This window comes from Alnus glutinosa, chromosome 13 (assembly GCF_958979055.1).
Source record: "Alnus glutinosa chromosome 13, dhAlnGlut1.1, whole genome shotgun sequence".
NCBI lineage: Eukaryota > Viridiplantae > Streptophyta > Magnoliopsida > Fagales > Betulaceae > Alnus > Alnus glutinosa.
Genome location: NC_084898.1, coordinates 8,470,814 through 8,489,130, shown reverse-complemented (window position 1 = coordinate 8,489,130; position 18,317 = coordinate 8,470,814). Strand labels below are relative to the sequence as shown.

At 35.7% G+C, this 18,317-nt stretch overlaps 2 protein-coding genes across 2 annotated transcripts; one reads left to right on the top strand and one right to left on the bottom strand.

Moving 5' to 3' along the window:
- Positions 1–6,471: 6,471 nt before the first annotated feature.
- On the top strand, positions 6,472–10,501 carry LOC133854064 (LRR receptor-like serine/threonine-protein kinase RGI5). Its single transcript, XM_062290094.1, has 4 exons — positions 6,472–7,233; positions 8,091–8,351; positions 8,479–9,357; positions 9,710–10,501. Exons 1-4 carry the CDS (start codon positions 6,804–6,806, stop codon positions 10,189–10,191), a joined length of 2,052 nt encoding a protein of 683 aa, XP_062146078.1. The 5' UTR covers positions 6,472–6,803; the 3' UTR covers positions 10,192–10,501.
- A 2,158-nt stretch (positions 10,502–12,659) lies between these two features.
- LOC133854065 (putative transferase At4g12130, mitochondrial) lies at positions 12,660–17,152 on the bottom strand. Its single transcript, XM_062290095.1, has 5 exons — positions 16,413–17,152; positions 14,298–14,551; positions 14,048–14,146; positions 13,251–13,409; positions 12,660–13,148 (listed from the first exon to the last, which is right to left on the bottom strand). The coding sequence occupies exons 1-5, from the start codon at positions 16,859–16,861 to the stop codon at positions 12,901–12,903; spliced, it is 1,209 nt and encodes a 402-aa protein (XP_062146079.1). The 5' UTR covers positions 16,862–17,152; the 3' UTR covers positions 12,660–12,900.
- Positions 17,153–18,317: the final 1,165 nt, after the last annotated feature.

Genomic DNA, 18,317 nt, shown 5'->3' with positions numbered 1-18,317 from the left:
ACCAATTCATTGCTTCAAGTTGTGGGTCCACACTCACGGTCATATTCAGTCATCAGAGAGAAGATCTTGAGGTTGAGTCAAGAACACGTTCTTCACCATTCAACATGCAAGGAGCAAATCAACCAAAGCCAACTGGGCCTAGTAGCCTAGGAGAGGCCAATTTTGATTGCAAGTATCTTAAACATGTTAATTTAATTAATCTATCCTTGTTTATCTTGAAGAAATTTTGTCTAGGATCGATGTTCCACTATGCATATTTTGATGAGCATGATCCCCAACAAAGACTTGTGATTAACCTCTAAAACCAAGCTAAACAAACCTTAAACCTTAAAAGCTCAAAATAGGCTTACTGGCCAAGGGTTGAATGTTTGGACAGAGAGGCCAAACATTCGGCCTTGACATTGAACGTTCTTCTAGTGAAGGATCGAATGTTCGGTGATGGGCAGAGTCCCATTTTCGAACCTAAAAGCCACAACACTACATCTAGGCAAGTCCTAAGGCCTTAATATGGTCCCTAACAGAGTCTTCAGCCACAATAATACCTCCATGCACTAAGTACGTCAAAGCTTATCAAAACACTAATATATCGCTAAACTAGTATTAAGGTCAAAACTAAGCAAAGATGTAAAACTAGCTAGAGATATTGCTTAAACAATAGGTAAGTAACATAATAAATCTACAAAAAAGAACTAGGCTAAGAAGGTTATCTCGTTGTGGTGAAAAGGGCTACTTCATTCTTCAAGAAATCACACACACACAGAAGTATTACTTTGAGCAAGAGATGGTGGAAATAGGCTAAAGGGACGTAGATGTGAGGTATTTATAGGTCTAGATGTCTGAAGATAAGGATGAGTTGTTCTTACACATTCTGCCAAATGTCGAACGTTCGGTCACTTTTATTGACCGTTCAGTTACTTTTGTCGAACGTTCGACGTACTGTTTTATCCAACAGTTTTAAGTTTTGTCGAATGTTCGGCACTTTGTGGTCGAATGTTCGATGTACTCTCTGACACAAAGCATGTTGCTTGAACAGTGACATACATCATAACATTGAATGTTCGTAATGAAAGCTTCAAACATTCAATGTATTGTCTTATCAAACGTTTGGTATCCCTCGTCGAATGTTCAGTCAGGACAAATAAAAAAAAAAATTTATTGTGGTTGGGATATTACATATGCTCCCACCCTGAGTGGAGTTTTATGATCTCTCCTACCTAAAATGAATTATTGTGGCATCTCCTACTTGAAAGAAGCTACACAAATCGTATTCTCGTCTCAAACCAACCTCAGGTATCCATCATAGTGCATTGCACCTCACTAGATATAAGTAATGTACTAATAGTCATGATCGTTAGAAATTAGCATATTATCTCTTGAACATAAATGGGAGACAAGTGATGGACTAACAGTAGATATGCAGTTGGAGGCTAATTGCATATGTATATATTTTGCGAGTATCCATGCAGTTTTATCATGATAGCTCTACCAGCAACTCATTGAAAAAAAAAAAAAAAATACATGGAAAGGGTAAGATGAAACATTAAACAATTTTGGCTAGTCCAAGCTCATGACTCCAAAGTTTACATCTAGTTCCGCCGCTGATTAGAGGGATAGATTTTTCTCAGGTACCTAACCCGACCCTAAAAATAAAGGTAAACCATTTTTTATTTTTTTATTTTTGATAAAAAAACTATTTTTAATGAACCTTGTAAACGGTGAAAGGCAGAAAATTAAGGGTCATAGATCTAGCAAATTTCAAAGAGAGAGAGAGAGAGAGAGAGAGAGAGAGAGGGGTCTTTTGTAACATTTGACTAATTAGGTTAAGTTAGATACCCATCATTCTCATCATCTCATACCAAGAATTCTAGAAGAAAAATTGAATACTAAAACACATCGGAATCTTTTTATTTATTTGAACTTGATCATTTATTAATTGAACCAAGGTCAACACAATCATAAAAATTAATTTTATTTTCCATTGGCCATCAGTTTGATTCCATTAATTGCCGCTCAATCATGTCAATATTCAATAAGGGTGGCCAGATTTTGAAGACCTACGTCATATTTCCATTGAATGCCATCATTTCTCAGAGCTTTTCAAATATTGTATCAGATAATTTAGATATCAGTGTAGCTTTATCTTCTTTTCATAGTTAGAATGCTATAAAACTGCGTCGCAGTGTCAATTTTAGAGCACATACTTTAATAAAATGAGTCGTTATCAATAATATTTTTGATAGCATTCCCACAAGTTTTCTTATTTTCTTTCATACGGATTCAGAGCAGTAAGAAAAGAAGAACCCTCTTATGTAAATTTTTTTTTTCTCATTTTATTTAATTTTTTTTTTTTTAAAAAAAAAAAAAAAGAGAATGCCATCATTTGTTAGTCATGAGTCATAAGGACCATTATTAATTTTCTCCTTTCTTTATTCCCAGCAGCATTCCTACTTTCCCCCTCTCTTTTTTATATTGCTAAAAGTTTAGGAAGCTTTGAAATGTCATTTTCGCTCAAACTTGGCCTCCCCTTTTCAAATTTGAAGTTGGCAACCTACTTTCTTGTGGACCATCATTGAGGATCCACTTAATGTCCTTTTTTTGCAAATTCGGATCTGATCGATCAACTTCGACGGTTGTGGCTTATTATAATGTTCCCACTAACCTTTTCTTTTTTCTTTTTCTTTTTTAATTGTTTTTTTTTTTTATCATTAATTAGTTAGATAAAACTGTGCATAATTTGTCCTTTTCTTCATGTTTATCTCGCTAATCAGGGAGAGCAAAATGACTTTAATAGACATTCCCATGTCCCCTTTCTTTACCTATAAAAGAAGAGAAAATAAGGAGGCCAGGTGTTGTTTCCGTCATGGCCCCATGAAATTCCTCTAGACAAAAACAAGGTGATCTGTCTGCTTTAAGAATCCACTATAAAAAAGTTATGGACTTTTTTATTATTATTATTTTATGAGGGAGAAAGTTATGGACTTTTTTATTATTATTATTTTATGAGGGAGAAAGTTATGGACTTAACAAGCAAAGAGTGCATGCATCCATGCATATCATAAAGAAAGTTAGAGCAGGATTTAAGTATAACACTTCAGTCTTATATCGAGAAAAGATTAGTGATTTATAAAAATACTTATAAATATTAAGTTTCACATTATTTAGTTACTAAGTGAGACTGAACTTTATAAGAGATTCTAAGAAAAACTTCAAATTGACTAGCCATTTTAGGGTAATAGTACAGATCTGATTGGTGTTTTTTCCCAATCGAATTACGATATTTAACTATAAAATTATTTATATACTCATATAACAGTTCATAATTAATAGAAATATACATAATTTTTGGACTAACATATCAATTTATAAATAATTTTATAATAAAAATTATAGTATCCAAACATTTTCGAGAAAATCAAATCCCATCATATGGCGATTGGGAGTGTTAGAAAAACACCTGGTGTACACCCGGTTTTTTTTGGCATTTTTCTGGTGATTGTGCCACTTTATATATTTGTGAAAGAGATATGATTCTCTACTAATTAAATATACAACTTTTTATCATCTTGTCACATAGATAAGATGATCTTCACTTTATTTTATTTTTTATTTTATTTTTTTAAAAAAAACTCTAAAATTAGTAAAGAATCACTTTACCATATACACAAAATAATAAAAAAAATTATATATTTACATAATGAAGAATCCTATCTCATTGTAAAAAGTTTTTGCAAATTTCTTCACGTAGATCGGGACAAATTTTTAGAGAGACCAAACGATCCTATTATCATAGATTTCTAGAGGCATGACAACATCATTACGTCATGAATGGCAGCTGGTAAGGAGGGGGTACGTACGTACCACAAGAGTTAGAGATAATGAAAAAATTAGAATAAAAGGGAATCCGAGAGAAAGAAAAGAGGGATATTTTCGTCCTACGCGCTACTTGAAAAAGTGTTGCTTATTATTTGTGGGACCAAGAATCATTTTCCATGAAGTTAAGTGAGGTTAAGTGAAGGTGCAGATATCGAGAATTGGTGGCAGATATAAAAGTTGCTCTTTTTAGTCGGTGAAGTTGATAAATCAGGCGTATCTGTAGAGCGGCAAATTTTAGGGTAAAACAAAGTATAGATAGAGTGTGAATTGAAGAAATTCTTAAAGGAATTCGTGATATTGTTATTTTAGAACAATCAGCTCTTGTTTTATAGAAATTTAGTCTCTTATTTGTTCCTAGAAGTTTTCTCTAGGTTATTTTCCTATTGGATTGAATGAATATCAAATTTTATGTAAAAAAATATATATATTTTGCATGAAGTTAAGTGAGGCTGTATTTGAGATTGTGATTTTGTATATAAATAATGTGATTTTAGACTAAATCATAAAAAATGAATCGTTTAGAATTGTATTTTTAAATAATTGTGATTTGAAAATGTAAAAAAAAATATGTATTTTCAAATCGCAAGCAATAAGTACTTTTTTGAAAACGCAGAATTTTAAAATGCTAAACTGTCATTTTAAAGGTCAAACTATAATTTTACCAAATATTTAACAGTATTTTTAAAAAATTACATTTTCAAATCCCCTTTTTTAAATCATAAACTCAAATGTTAAAAAAAAAAAAATCAATCTTGTCTTACATTGTTGCTTCAAGAATTTACCGGCCGACATCATAATGGAAAAGAAAAGCAAAAGAGAAGACTTTAAAACTTAAAAAAAACATATATATATATATATATATATATATATATATATATATATTAACAAAATTAAAAATTAAAAATTAAAGCAACATGACGATTATTTACCAAGAAAGTTTTCTTCTAAATGAATTTATCAAACTATCATGGGTCTAAAATACATGGTCAATTTACATATAAAAAAATTAATAAATTATTAACCTTTTTTTCTTTTTTTTGGTTATTAACCCAATTTAAAAATGGTGGAGGCCATCTTGTGGGTTTCAAAGTTAGGCTTCCCAGCATTGACCAAAGTAAGATATTCAATCTAGAGAAAGAATGTCGAGCTGCTAGATTGTCTTCATTCCAATAATCTATATATACTATATACTATGTATATACCAATTCCAAATTGAAATGTATTATTATAAAACAAAGCTGGAAACAAACAAAACTTAATACCACAATCTAAACCAATAATTCTCCATAAACAACTTCACATTTTAAGATTCTGAAGTATGTTAACATTAAGTATATAACAAACGAGACAGTATACAATAATATAAATTAATTCTCTTCTCATAATAAGTGAGACACAACACGTAAAATATTTAAAGTTCGTTTGAATTTTCGATTATAATGGGCATGTCATGTTAAAGTCTTAATTAAATGGTTAAATTTAAGAAAGCGTTCACGTAATCTCTCGAATTATCACTCAATTGATAATGTTTCTCAAACTATCGAAATTGTCAATGCCCCCTAAGGCTAACAAAAAAGACAAAAATGACCATAAAAATTTTCAATAAGGCAAAAATATTTGTATAATTTGGAAAAAAAAAAAAAGGAAAAAAAAAAAAGAAAAGAAAATAAGAAAATCTTTAGAATTTTTAAGAATTTCTTTTATATTTTTTTTTCTCTTTATTGAGGGTATTTTTGTTACGGGAGACATTGACAATTTTTGATAGTTTTGAAGGACACCGTCAATTGGGTGATAATTTATGTGAAGTATGTGAACTTTTCTTTTAAATTTAATTATTTTTAATTAGTTTAAAGTTTTAAAACAATTGGAAAGTAGGAGTCTTCAAGAAAAGGATTGGAAGGGACATTCAAAATCAACCATGAGGCCATTATCTCCCTTTCTCCATATTTGAATAATAAAATAAATAAGTAAACCACGAGGCCATTAACCATTAGTATTAGAGTAGGCACCCCATTTTTTAAATTTTTTGCTCAAATTTTCTTAGATGATTGTGGGAAACCACTTATGAAACCTATCTGATTGGATAACTGTTTGGGCAACCTAATTTTTATTTGGTCAAATAAATCTCATAAGTGGTTTCTCACAAATAACTACCCAAATTCTCTCAAATTCGGATAAAAAATTTGAAAAGATCCTAATCCATTCATTAATAAAGAGGATCAATCATAAAACTTTATGTTAAGACTTAATTATTGATCTCAAAATCTCATCATTGTTGTTAGCGTCATAATAATCTAAGGTGTGCTATTTTATTGTCACCGGCATGATAGTAGTTTTTTTTTCGGATCAGGATTTTCTCAAATTATTTGTTCGAATTAAAGAGATTTAATTTTAAACAGATGATTGTGAAAGACCACTTTTAAGACCTAATTGGATCAACTAAGTAATTGAACATCATAATTTTTATTGAGTAAGGGGGTCCCATAATTTGAACATATCCTGATCCTTAATGAATCCCATGTGAGTGACTCATATTGTCATATTGGAAGGCTTTGGATGGAATATGAATCCACCCCATTTCTTGAACACGAATTTAAAATCAAAGGAGCAGGTCGTTATCGGGTAGGACCGCTCAGCGCCATCATCCTTATTTCAAATCTACAATTGAAAATGCGTTCAATAGTCGCAGCAATCACAGCCAACTGTCATGCTTAAACATTTCTCCCACTGTGGCTCATCCCAAATCCAAATGTGAACAACAACATAAAGTTGTAGTGAAAGTCAAGTCACTGCAGCTTTTACTTTGAGAAATAAGGTAGGGAGAGGAGAAACAGTGTCAGTTAATGTCCGAATTTATTATGGGTTTCTGGGTGAAGGCCAAGAAGAGCTAGAATTTCAGGGGAGGAGAGAGTTTTGATGCAACAGCGGAAATGGGTTTGCCTCAGTTTCTCACTTGTCTGCTTCTTTTGCTCACATTTTACAGTCCACGACCTGTTCATGGAAATGCGGAGCTGAGAGCTCTCCTGGAGTTGAAGTCCTCGCTGGACCCTGAGAACAATTTGTTGATGTCGTGGACCGCTGAGGGTGATCCATGTGGTGGTTCATTTGAGGGCGTGGCATGCAACGAGCGCCGGAAAGTGGCCAACATTTCCTTGCAGGGAAAGGGTCTCTCAGGGAAGGTCTCAGGAGCAGTGGCTGAGCTGAAATGCTTGTCGGGGTTGTACTTGCACTACAACAACTTGTCCGGAGAGATACCCAAAGAGATTTCCAATCTGACTGAGCTGACTGATCTTTATCTTAATGTGAATAGTCTATCTGGTAGTATACCTCCTGAGATAGGGAGCATGGACAGTCTTCAAGGTTAGTGGATAGTTTTATGGGAAAAAATCAGTTTCGCTCAAGAATTTGTGCCTTTTGTTTCTTTGTTTTCTGATGATGTTCTTGTGCCATAACCTATGTGAATTGCATTTTTTTTTTCTTTCCTTTATCTTTTTCGGGGTAAGTTTTGATCTGTATGTTATATAGGCTTTTGTAATTTAGGGGCAAGTGGATGGCCTGTTTGCTAAATAGGAACTAGTATAATTGAGCTGCAATTATGCTTGCAAATTCAAGTTTTTACTTTTTCTAAATTGTAATTGGTTCACATTTATGACGTTTTTTGCTGAGAAAACTGAGGGAAGGAAGAGAAGGATGAAATTTTAAAATCTGGTTTGAAGTTTCCAGAAAAATGAAAGAATCACCTTTTACTGTGGTAAATGTGGTATTGGTGTGGCATTCTGAGTTGTTTACTTTCGGGGTGGGGCTTATTTAGTCTTCAATTATTCATCAGCTTGTCTTTAATTTGATCAAGTTGGCTCGTAATTGCTCAATGGCTAAATGCAATGGAGAGAAGCTTCAACTTTGCTTGTTCTGTGTCCGGCCTCCTTCAATTCACATTTTTTTCGCAGAGGCAAATGCACGAAAGCAAAGAACAGAGTTTGATCTGCGTCTTTTATGTTGTCTTTGTTCACAAATTCTGTACTTTCTGTTTGAAATTTACCTTTCTTTCATACCTTCCCTTTTTTTCCCCAATTTTCTCAGCAACTGAATGGGCCATGAGATTGGGAAGTCAGTGTTGTTTTGCCAAGTTTTCATAAAGAAATGGAATAAAAGATCTATAGTTTCGGACTTTTGTCCTTTAAACTCAGATTAATTCGAAAATTTCTTTGTTTTTGTAGTTTTACAGCTATGTTGTAACCAGCTGACGGGAAATGTTCCTACACAGATGGGTTCCTTGAAGAGGCTAACTGTTCTTGCTTTGCAATATAACAGACTACTGGGTGAAATTCCTGCAAGTTTAGGGAACTTGAGGATGCTAAGAAGGCTTGACTTGAGCTTTAATGGCTTCTCTGGTGGAATTCCTGCAAAACTGGCTGCTATTCCACAGATGGAAGTTCTAGATGTGCAAAACAACTCTCTCTCTGGGGTTGTCCCTTCTGGTATGTCTATTTCTTCCATCCTTGATTTTTTTTCCACAAAAGATTCTCTTTTTGGTAATTTCCCTTTCTTAATTGTTGTTTTGCATTGATCTATACTGAATATAATTTTTGATAAATGAAAATGAAGCTTTCAGGAGATTGAATGGAAGGTTCCAGTGTGGGAACAATCCACGTTTATGTGGAGTTGGGATTTCTGCAGTGAGGGTATGCAGTGAATTTGATAATGATAAAGTGAATGTTGATCCACTTGAACCTGTTGCACCACACACAAATAATACTGCTCCAATAGCCAACCCTGAGTCTGCAAATTTCCATGCTAATTGCAACCAAACCCATTGCTCAAAGTCAACAAGATTCCGAGAAGCTGCAGTTGTTGCAGGGGTTATTACAGTCACAGTCATACTGACAGGGACAATATTTGTGGCAATTATTTGGTACCGCCGGCGGAAACAAAAGATTGGGACTACATCTGATTCTACTGATAGTCAGCTTAGCACTGACCAGGCTAAGGAGTTCTACACGAGAAATGCCTCTCCACTTGTAAGTCTTGAGTACTCGAATGGATGGGACCCTTTTGCTGATCGTCAAAACGGCATTGGATCTGCTCAGGATTATCTAAATTACTTTAGATTCAACATGGAAGAGGTTGAGTCTGCAACTCAGCACTTTTCTGAGGTGAATTTATTGGGAAAGAGCAATTTCTCGGCTGTGTACAAAGGAGTTCTAAGAGATGGTTCTCTTGTAGCTGTTAGGAGCATTAATGTTACCAGCTGTAAGTCTGAGGAAGCTGAGTTTGTGAAGGGGTTGAACTTATTAGCCTCGCTGAGACATGAAAACCTCGTTAGGCTGAGAGGTTTCTGTTGCTCAACGGGCAGGGGTGAATGTTTTCTCGTATATGATTTTGCTCCAAATGGGAACCTGTCTCGCTATCTTGATTTAGAAGATGGAAGCAACCAAGTTCTTGACTGGTCCAAGAGGGTTTCTGTCATCACTGGCATTGCAAAAGGTCGGCAATTCCTATTAATCACGTCATTTTATTTAATTTCATTTTCTCGAATCAGCATGTTGATTGGAGGGTACCTTCTAGTCTAAGGAAATAAACATGTTAGATATGTTGTGAAAAATTTGTACAACCACAAAGTGTGTTGCAAAATTCAAATAATCATGCATGAGTTGAGTATATTTTTAAGGTTAGTTATAGTTTAGTTAATATTAGGTTGTTCTCACCCTTGAAAATGGAGTTTTATTTATGCTTAGTATAAGAAAATCATATGAACTGACATTATCTATTCGGGATTACAAGAAGCTAAAAATATACAGTTGGCTTGTTTTGATATTGGTTTTGCTTTTCCAAACAGGTATTGGGTATTTACATAGCAGCAAAGAAAACAAGGCTGCCATAATTCACCAAAACATATCGGTTGAGAAGATTCTCATTGACCAGCATTTCAATCCATTGATTTCGGATGCCGGCCTTCCTAAGCTTCTTGCTGATGACATTGTCTTCTCAGCTCTTAAAATGAGTGCTGCCATGGGATATCTAGCTCCTGAGTACATTACCACTGGTCGTTTCACTGAGAAGAGTGACATATATGCATTTGGAGTAATTATCCTCCTAGTTCTTTCTGGGAAGCGGAAACTCACCCACTCAATGCAATTCGGAGCTGAATCTTGTAGATTTCAAGATTTCATCGACACAAACCTGAAGGGGGAATTCTCTGAATCCGAGGCAGCTAAGCTGACAGAAATTGCACTGATGTGCACCCACGAGCTTCCCAGCCACAGGCCGAACATTGAGGCCATAATTAAGGAACTAAGCAGTTCTAGTGACACTTCTTGATACTTCTGTGTTCTATCTTTGGAGACTGATGATAGTGACCTCGATCTAGTCCTCTAATATACACACCGTTGTTGAAGTTAGTCCTCTTTATTGTCATATGTTGTCCCTTTGAGGAAACTAAGGCTTACTGGGAATGTGTAAAAGACTTCGTTTCCCGCAAATCTGTGGTGGAGAGCAGGATATCTTGGGAAGAGAGAGTCCCCTGTGATTTTTTTTTTTTTTTGAGCTTGAGTCCCCTGTGATTACTTGTAATAAAACATTTCTAACTCTGCGAGGATGAATAGGAAGAACCTCCTGATTATTTGTTCGACTTCTGAATGTAGTTTCTCATTACATTGACGTGATGCATTTGCAACCGCTGGCAGTATTCTACAGCAGCATCGGCAACCAGCTGTGTGAGTTGAAGATATTTATCAAGCTTTTCTCCGTGCATGTGATGTTGGCCAGTTTTCCTGTTACGGTCTCACAATTTCCTTCATTGTTCTCATCTTCTCTCTTTCCTTTTTACACCTTTTTCCACGGTTCAACAGCTCTGCCGGCTCCTCCTCCACCACTGTTCATCTTCGTTGCATCTCCACTGCAGTTTGTCCGGTTCCATCCGCTCCTAGCCTTGGCTCTGCCCCTTTTTTAAAGTTTTTGGATTTGGTTTTTTCAAAATCCAATCTATCAACTTCAGGAAGGTTCACCTTCAAACGCGCTACTCCACCTTGCTCCTGGGCCTCTCCACCGCCACCAGCCACATACGTCTCCGTCCGGCCAAATGCGTGTACAGCCCTACGCGGCACATGATGCCTCCGTTCCTCCCATCAAAACAAGTGGCTCACCATCAATTTTATTGTATCCGTCAAGCAACTGAGGCCCAGCATTGGGTATTGAAGGTTTTTTTATATTCACAATCTGTTCTCGTTTTAAAGAAATCAGCGTTGAAATTTCCTAAATGACGAAAACTGTGTTTGATTGTTTTTATAACACACAAAGGAGATCACCATTTCTTTTGTCCATCTCTCGCATAAGTAGCCTGATTTCTTATGTTAGTTTTGTCGGCATAATATAAATCAAATGCTAATTTAATAATGTAAGCAGCGGAATAATTGATTATAAATACTTCCAGTCATGCTTTGTTTAAACGTATGAAGAAAGATTCTGCAAAAAGAATTTTAGAAAGGTTCTTCTGATCTATGTCTACTAAACGCCGTACCGATGGAGTAGACAGGCTGAGTATTTAGATCACTCCAAATAGCTTATGTAACCAAAACTCACTTTATCTAATTTAGCTAATAGGTTTAAAAGGCACCATACATCCAATTATTTATACTTAACTCTATATTCTTTCTTTATTCTTTTTTATTACTTTTTTCACTATCGTATTTTTTGACTGTCTTTTTTTTTTTTTTTTTTTTTTTTTTTTTTTTAAACAGTCATATTTGTCGACAGTCGTTTTGTTAAAACGGTCATTTTTTCTCAAACAACTATTTTTTGAACAATCATATTTTTTAATGGTTGTTTTGTTAAATATGTATTTTCCTAACGCAATAATTTTTAAACGATCATTTTTCTAACGGTCATTAAGAGTTGATCCTATCATAATATCACATTAAATAAGACTTCTATGTAACCAAAACTAGTCGACCTAAACCAATCAACTACTGCATGTAGAACGTGGAGGGAAAAAGGAAGAAGAAAAGCGCAGAACATGGAGATAAACAATTAAAAAAAAAAATTAAAAAAAAAAAATAGATATGTGAACACTGCAACGCTACATGTAGAGTTGCACTGTTCATAAATCTAAGAAAAATGTATTACAACTTTTGTTTACATAATTCAATAGAGTGTGTTTTTAAACTTTTGTTTAACTACTTTAGCATAAAGTTGTAAATAGTTAAGTCATTGGAGGGATCCCTTCATTCAAAAAATTGAAGAGTGATGGCTGATTTTTCTCCTCCATCAAAGAGAAAAATTAGCACACTACCAAGATAAATGATTCTCATAATCTGCATGATCTCTCATAATCAGAATACAGTTAGAATATGTCATATTTACTGATGTGTTGATAGAGGAATATATGAAATTTCTAACAAGTTTTTGTTGCAAACAAACAATAATTGATTTAATAGAGCCAATTCTCTCCACCTCACCAGGTGCGATCTCCTTGAGCGTCCTACTCTTTGCAGTTAAATGTTCTTGTGTTTGAACTTTGAAGTGATCATTCGAATCATTAACCTTACCTCTAATTTCCGAAGCTAATATGAGTTGGCCAATCAGATATATTTTGTTTGTTAAACATTAGATAAAAGTAGATAAACTTTTACTACAATTCTCTTATAAATTTACGTCACATTTTATAAAAACAAGTACCACGTGAAGTTGTAAACTGTCACATAACACTTCATAATTTATTGGCAACCGTAAAGTGTCACATAAATTACGTCAATTTGTATATCATGTAATTGATAGCCGACATTTACTGGTTAACGTGTTAAATGTCACGTAAACTACCATATTATTTCGTAAAACTTATAATGAAAGCTATAATACAGGAATTAAATATAATCTAAAAGAACTTGTGGGGCCAAAATACAGAAAAGCATGGATATTATCCACCCTTCAATAAAAGAATTAAGAACGGCCACATTTTATTCCTTAAAAAAAAAAAAAAAAAGGGAAAAATGTAAAGACCAAAGTGGTATTGTTTTCCTCTGAACAAGCACTCTAAGCAACTGCAGTATGCTGCTGTTGATGCTCCAGAAACCATTCGGCAGGCCACCAATCTGGTCTAATAGCCTCCACCTTCACATTTTCCTGTCCTTGTATGCTCAATGTACCTGATCCTTTCAAGGCATCCTCCAACCGCAGAAGACCAAGCCCTCGACACCCAAGTGCAGTCGTCACGCTACCAACCTTCTTGTGGGAGACTCTGCCCATCACCACTGAGCCAGGAGCCACATTTTGCTCCATTTCTGAGCAACAGAAACAAAAGGCTTCGGAATCGGATATACCAAGACAAAGGAGAGGGAATAAAAAAAAAAAACAAAAATCAGATGAAGGGAAGAAAGATTTACCTTCTCCTCTATCATTGAGGAACCTTAAAGGAAGCAAACGCTTTCGGATCACACCCCGGTGATGCGTACGAGCTACAAACTCTTGGCCAACATAGCACCCTTTGTCAAAGCTTATTGCATTCAGACCCACAAGATTGTATTCAAGCGGAATCGCCTCACCTAGACATCATGATAATAATTCCATGGTTTACCCACAAATGAAAAGACAAACAAACATAACATTGTACCTACAAGACATACATGAAGTGAAAATTTTCATAATAAAAGAAAGGAAAAACCCTACGTTTTCATCTAATTTTGGATTTAGTCGTTGGATTTCCAATTTCAAGAATAAGGTCTTTAAGTTTAGTGTAAGTTTCAAATAGGTCCCTCACATTTGATAAGTCAATGTCCACATCAGCAGCCCAATGTGAATGCCGCATCAGTAAGTGCGGCATCATCCATTGAAAAAAAAAAAAGAAGAAGCAAAACACCATCTTTAGTACAAAAAGCCAATCAATCGGAGAAACAAAAACCTGAGAACATCTTTTGGCTTGAAACTTGAGAAACAAAACTTAAGGGCTAAATCTAAATAAGATAAAAACATAAAGGCTAAAAGTGATTTTTCCCTAAAAGAAAAGAGAACAAAAAAGGGAATAATCACATCACAAATACAGTTACAAAAAATGCAGACAAATTGGTGGGAAAAAAAAAAAGGGGGAATATTACAGTCAATTATATTGAATTCTGCAGCCTAAAATACATTCAGAAAAATACTGCAAAAATTGCGAGCATAACATTAAGGAGATAAAATCTACCTTTTGGAATCTCAGTCGACCCTTCTGCAACACCCTTTTGTAACCTCCAGAGCAAGTAATTTTGTTCATCTGTTTCTTTGTCAGCCTCAACCAAAGGTGCTGCAACAGTCATAAAAAGTAAATAATATTTGCAGCTTATCAGTGAGTGGGTCAGTCAGATGATCCATGATATAACCATAAGCCTCTGAAAACCTGGTGATGCTGTAAACATATATAGATCTTAGGACCAGTAAAAGCTTAGAAAACTCACGTGTTGTATCTGATGGGAAGATCCCTCTGAAACCTAGAGAATCTAATCTGGGATCCTTGAACCATTGCCATCCAAGATTAACTCCACGTGAAGCTGACATGGCAGAGCGATCAACACCAGCACCCCAGCCAACACTGGAAGCCTCTGGTTCTTCCGAAGACGAGGACTTTTCAGAGAGGTTCTGACCATAGCGCTGCCAGCAAGAGAAATCTTTTGCCACATTCTCAATCTCAACCTTAGACCTCAACCTGTATCTGCTGCCACAAAATTCAAAATTAAATAAAATAAAATGGAAGTTGCATAAATTTTAAAGCTTATATTGCCATAACAATTGCTCCCCCAAAAGAATCTTGCAGACTCGGTAATTCCAGAGAAAAGTAAATACAAAGCAGATAAAGAGCTAAAAAAACAAATGGTTTTTCACAAACTTGGCAAGACTCAGTAATTGGCCCACTGGTGCCTAGGTGGCTGGTTACATATTGTACAACGTCACATGCAAAAGTGGAACTGATTAATTCTTGCTATGAAACACAATTATACAAATTTAAGAACAAGACAGGAGGAAGGAAAATTCAAAAATTAAGCATGAATTGTCAAATTTCTAGCGAGATATGTGGTTGTAATCAGTAGATAACAAAAATCTACTTAACAAGCAGCGTCTATCATAATCTATCCATAAGCCCAAATAAATCTCTCAAATGGAGATAACTTATTTTTGTCACATAGCAATTTACCAAAGCAATGATTAGTGAATCCCTTTGTCTTCAAGTTAAGATTGGACTACTTACCTAATAAAATCAAGGTGACTGCTCAGTCAAACAGTGAACTTAATTATTCCAAAAAAAAAAAAAAGTGGCACCATATCTCAGAAAATCGATCAGGGTTGAATTGCCCTACCTAGGAAAAATAGCTGCGGGCATCTATGGTGAAGTAGCCAAGTTTCAGTGCTGCTTGAAGGAATCAGATATATCAACTAATGATAATTCACTGCTTGAAAAGGGTACACATAAAACCTTTCTCATATTTAAATCTTTAACAGATCACTGTCACTACTAAAGCAGGACATTGTATTTGCTCCTCTATAGCTAACCAGGTCATTCATCCAAAACTTCAACAATGTTCAACAAGCATCAGTCGTGACAAATTGTTCTCCAAACAAAGCTGCTAAAAGAAAAAACCATTGTTCAGGAACACATTATAAATGCAATGATTCTTTATTCCTGTTAGAATATTTAATTAAATGATTAAATTGCCATTCCCTATAAACTTAAGATTTTGGAACAATTGGTAGTTTAACAAGCAGAGGTTCTGAGTTGACTCTACAGTTAATCCCCAGTTAAATATTTCACGCGTTAGACCTCATTTGTTGAGGGGGAGTCCGAGCCCAAATGTAAAAGATGAGTGTTTTGGAATATTAATTAAATGATTAAATACTTAATTTCTATCAGCTTAACCTTTTAGGATAAATGGTTATTTAACAATCCCAAATGCCTAGCATTCCCCAAATGCCTAGCTTCACGATCTTACAGGAAGGTTGTTGTTTCCACATCTGAACAATAATAGCTCCCAGTATTTCATCCGAGGAGAACCAATATGTACTAGCACTCGCTGGAACATGCTTCATGATTCATATATAGAACACTCAACCGCCAAGGTTAGCAGAAAAATTCTGCAGTACAAAATGACACTAAACTGATCTACAACTTCTTATACTTATTTACCATCACAAGCAACCGTACAAATAAATTTTTGAAGAGAAAACTGAACTCTTTCTAATTCAAAAGAGAAATGTGTATCTGAGGGTTCATAAATTCAGGTGTAATCTATCTAAGTTTCTAACCTTTCTAATCTACTATACGATTTATGTTTGGCAGCCAAAAACCAAGCAAGCCAACACTTTGAATACAACATTTTTGTCTTTAAGGAACAAATGCTAGTATGAGAAATTATGGGTAAATTACTCTCGAGCCAAAAAAATCGAACTTAACAAAAAAAATTTAATTGAAGGTTCCAAATAGACACTACAACTTAGAAAGCTGACTTAGCATTCGCCAAACCCACTTGAGAAATAACCCAAACAACATAAAATAGAGTGATAATTGATTGAAAACTCACTTCTTGAAGGTCTCCAAGAGCTCATCCAATACAGTAGCATCCACATCCGCAAAGAGCTCCAACGACTCGTCCGAGTCGGGCCCGGGCCCTGACCCCGTCCTATCGAGCTTGGCCTCGGGCCTCGGCGGCCTGTACAAGAACAGGTCGTACAGGAACCTTCCCTGTGGGGTCAAGAGCGCGGCGTACATAGGAGGAACGGACAAGGTGGGCAAATTGGGTGTGGGCAAGGTCGAGGTTCTCTCACCCATTGGTTTACCGAACCTCCGTACATCGTTGGTCAGCAGGCCCTGGAGGAACTTCACCGTGTCCGGGCCTCGGAACCGGACCACGGACCGGGACTTGAGGAGTGAGGCCACGGGCCCAGCGGTTTCGAGGTGAGAAAACCGGCTTGATATGAAGTTGTACGCAGTGGGTTTGGGGATCCCAAGGGAGGATTTGAACCGGTGCATGGTGTTTTGGTTCTTTGCGTTCTGAGATGACGAAGAAGGGCTAATGGAAATGGAGCATTCCGAGCTATGGTGGTGGCGAAGTTGGGTGGGTGACACGTGTGTTCGGAGGCTTCTCGGTTTTTGCCACGTGTTGGGAGGGAAGTGAGGTTTGGCGTGCCAGGTGCTCGACGAAAGTTCTGATGCGAGACTTCGGCTCTCGAACAGCAGCGAAAAGAGTAAAGGCTTTTGGGTTTTTGCCACGTGATGGGAGGGAAGTGAGGTTTGGCGTGCCAGGTGATCGAAGAAAGTTCTAACTCGAGACTTCGCTCTCGAACTGGGGATCTAATAAAAGGCATCTTCAACGGACTTGTTACTTTAACTAAAATTGTTAAATTTGATTATTATTAACTTTTTCTCCTCTCCAGTAAAATAGTCACTCTAACTCTTTTTCTTAACATATGAACAATGAATAGGCAACACTGGTTATTCACTATTCAGCAATTACCGAATAAAATAATCAATTTCTCTCCCCTCATCACACTTTTTTGAGATATTCTAAAAGAAGCATTCCTGAATGAAAATGCTTGAGCTTCACAGGGAGAGAGCGGAGCAAGAGAGAGATGACGGAGCAAGAAAGCTAAGCGACAGAGCTGAGCGACGGAGCAGACGAGACAAAGCCAAGCGAGACCTTGGGTAAACGCATTGTTCCCTGTTTTGTTTAATTTGCTATTGTTTTGGTTGTTTTATACGCAATCTACCCCTAGTACAAGATTGAACCTTTTTTGTTCAACCGAAGTTAAGGAGTTCCATAGCACGAGGGAATGGGCTTTAATTCTCGGGTTGTTTTGTACACAATCCCCCACTGTGTTAGTAGCAGATTGTGTATTGTGATTGTCGTTTTTTTTTTTTTTTTTTTCTCTGTTTGCTACTGTGGTATTTTGCAAATTGTGTAATCTGCTCTTTTGGGTATTCTTTTCGGGGGTTTTTGTCCTTGTCTAGAATATGGAATCCAGTCTTTTTTGGAGTGTATTGACTCTTTGTTTGGGTTATAAAGGCTTTAATGCATCAAAAAAAAAAAAAAAAAAAAAAAGAAAAGAAAAGAAAAGAAAAAGATAGCTTCGTGATGCATGTGTACGTGTTGCATTGTGATATTGGGTTGGATTTCGATTAAGTTCCCTGTTTTGAGTGATAATTATATGTTCAATCAACCTTCGATTAAGGTCCCTATTTTGTTTAGTTTTATATTGTTTTGGTTGTTTTGTACGCAATCCACCAAAGCCCAACTTTTAATTATGCACAGCATTGTTCCTTGTCTAGGGACCTTTGCATCCAGTTTTAATTGGAGAGGGTTGTAAAATGCTTTGTTTATTCTATAAAGATTTGATTCATCTTTAAAAAAAAAAAAAAAAATCAAATAGAGTAGAATGCAAATGAGAAATTTCATTTTTGGGAATTGGCATTATTCGAGTAGAATTTA

Coding starts and splice junctions, on each gene's coding strand:
- LOC133854064 (XM_062290094.1), top strand. CDS start 6,804: ATGGGTTTGCCTCAGTTTCTCACTTGTCTGCTTCTTTTGCTCACATTT. Junction 8,352..8,478: donor CTCTGGGGTTGTCCCTTCTG/GTATGTCTATTT, acceptor ATGAAAATGAAG/CTTTCAGGAGATTGAATGGA. Junction 9,358..9,709: donor CATCACTGGCATTGCAAAAG/GTCGGCAATTCC, acceptor TTTTCCAAACAG/GTATTGGGTATTTACATAGC.
- LOC133854065 (XM_062290095.1), bottom strand. CDS start 16,861: ATGCACCGGTTCAAATCCTCCCTTGGGATCCCCAAACCCACTGCGTAC. Junction 14,552..16,412: donor CTCTTGGAGACCTTCAAGAA/GTGAGTTTTCAA, acceptor TTGTGGCAGCAG/ATACAGGTTGAGGTCTAAGG. Junction 13,149..13,250: donor CCTCAATGATAGAGGAGAAG/GTAAATCTTTCT, acceptor TCTGTTGCTCAG/AAATGGAGCAAAATGTGGCT.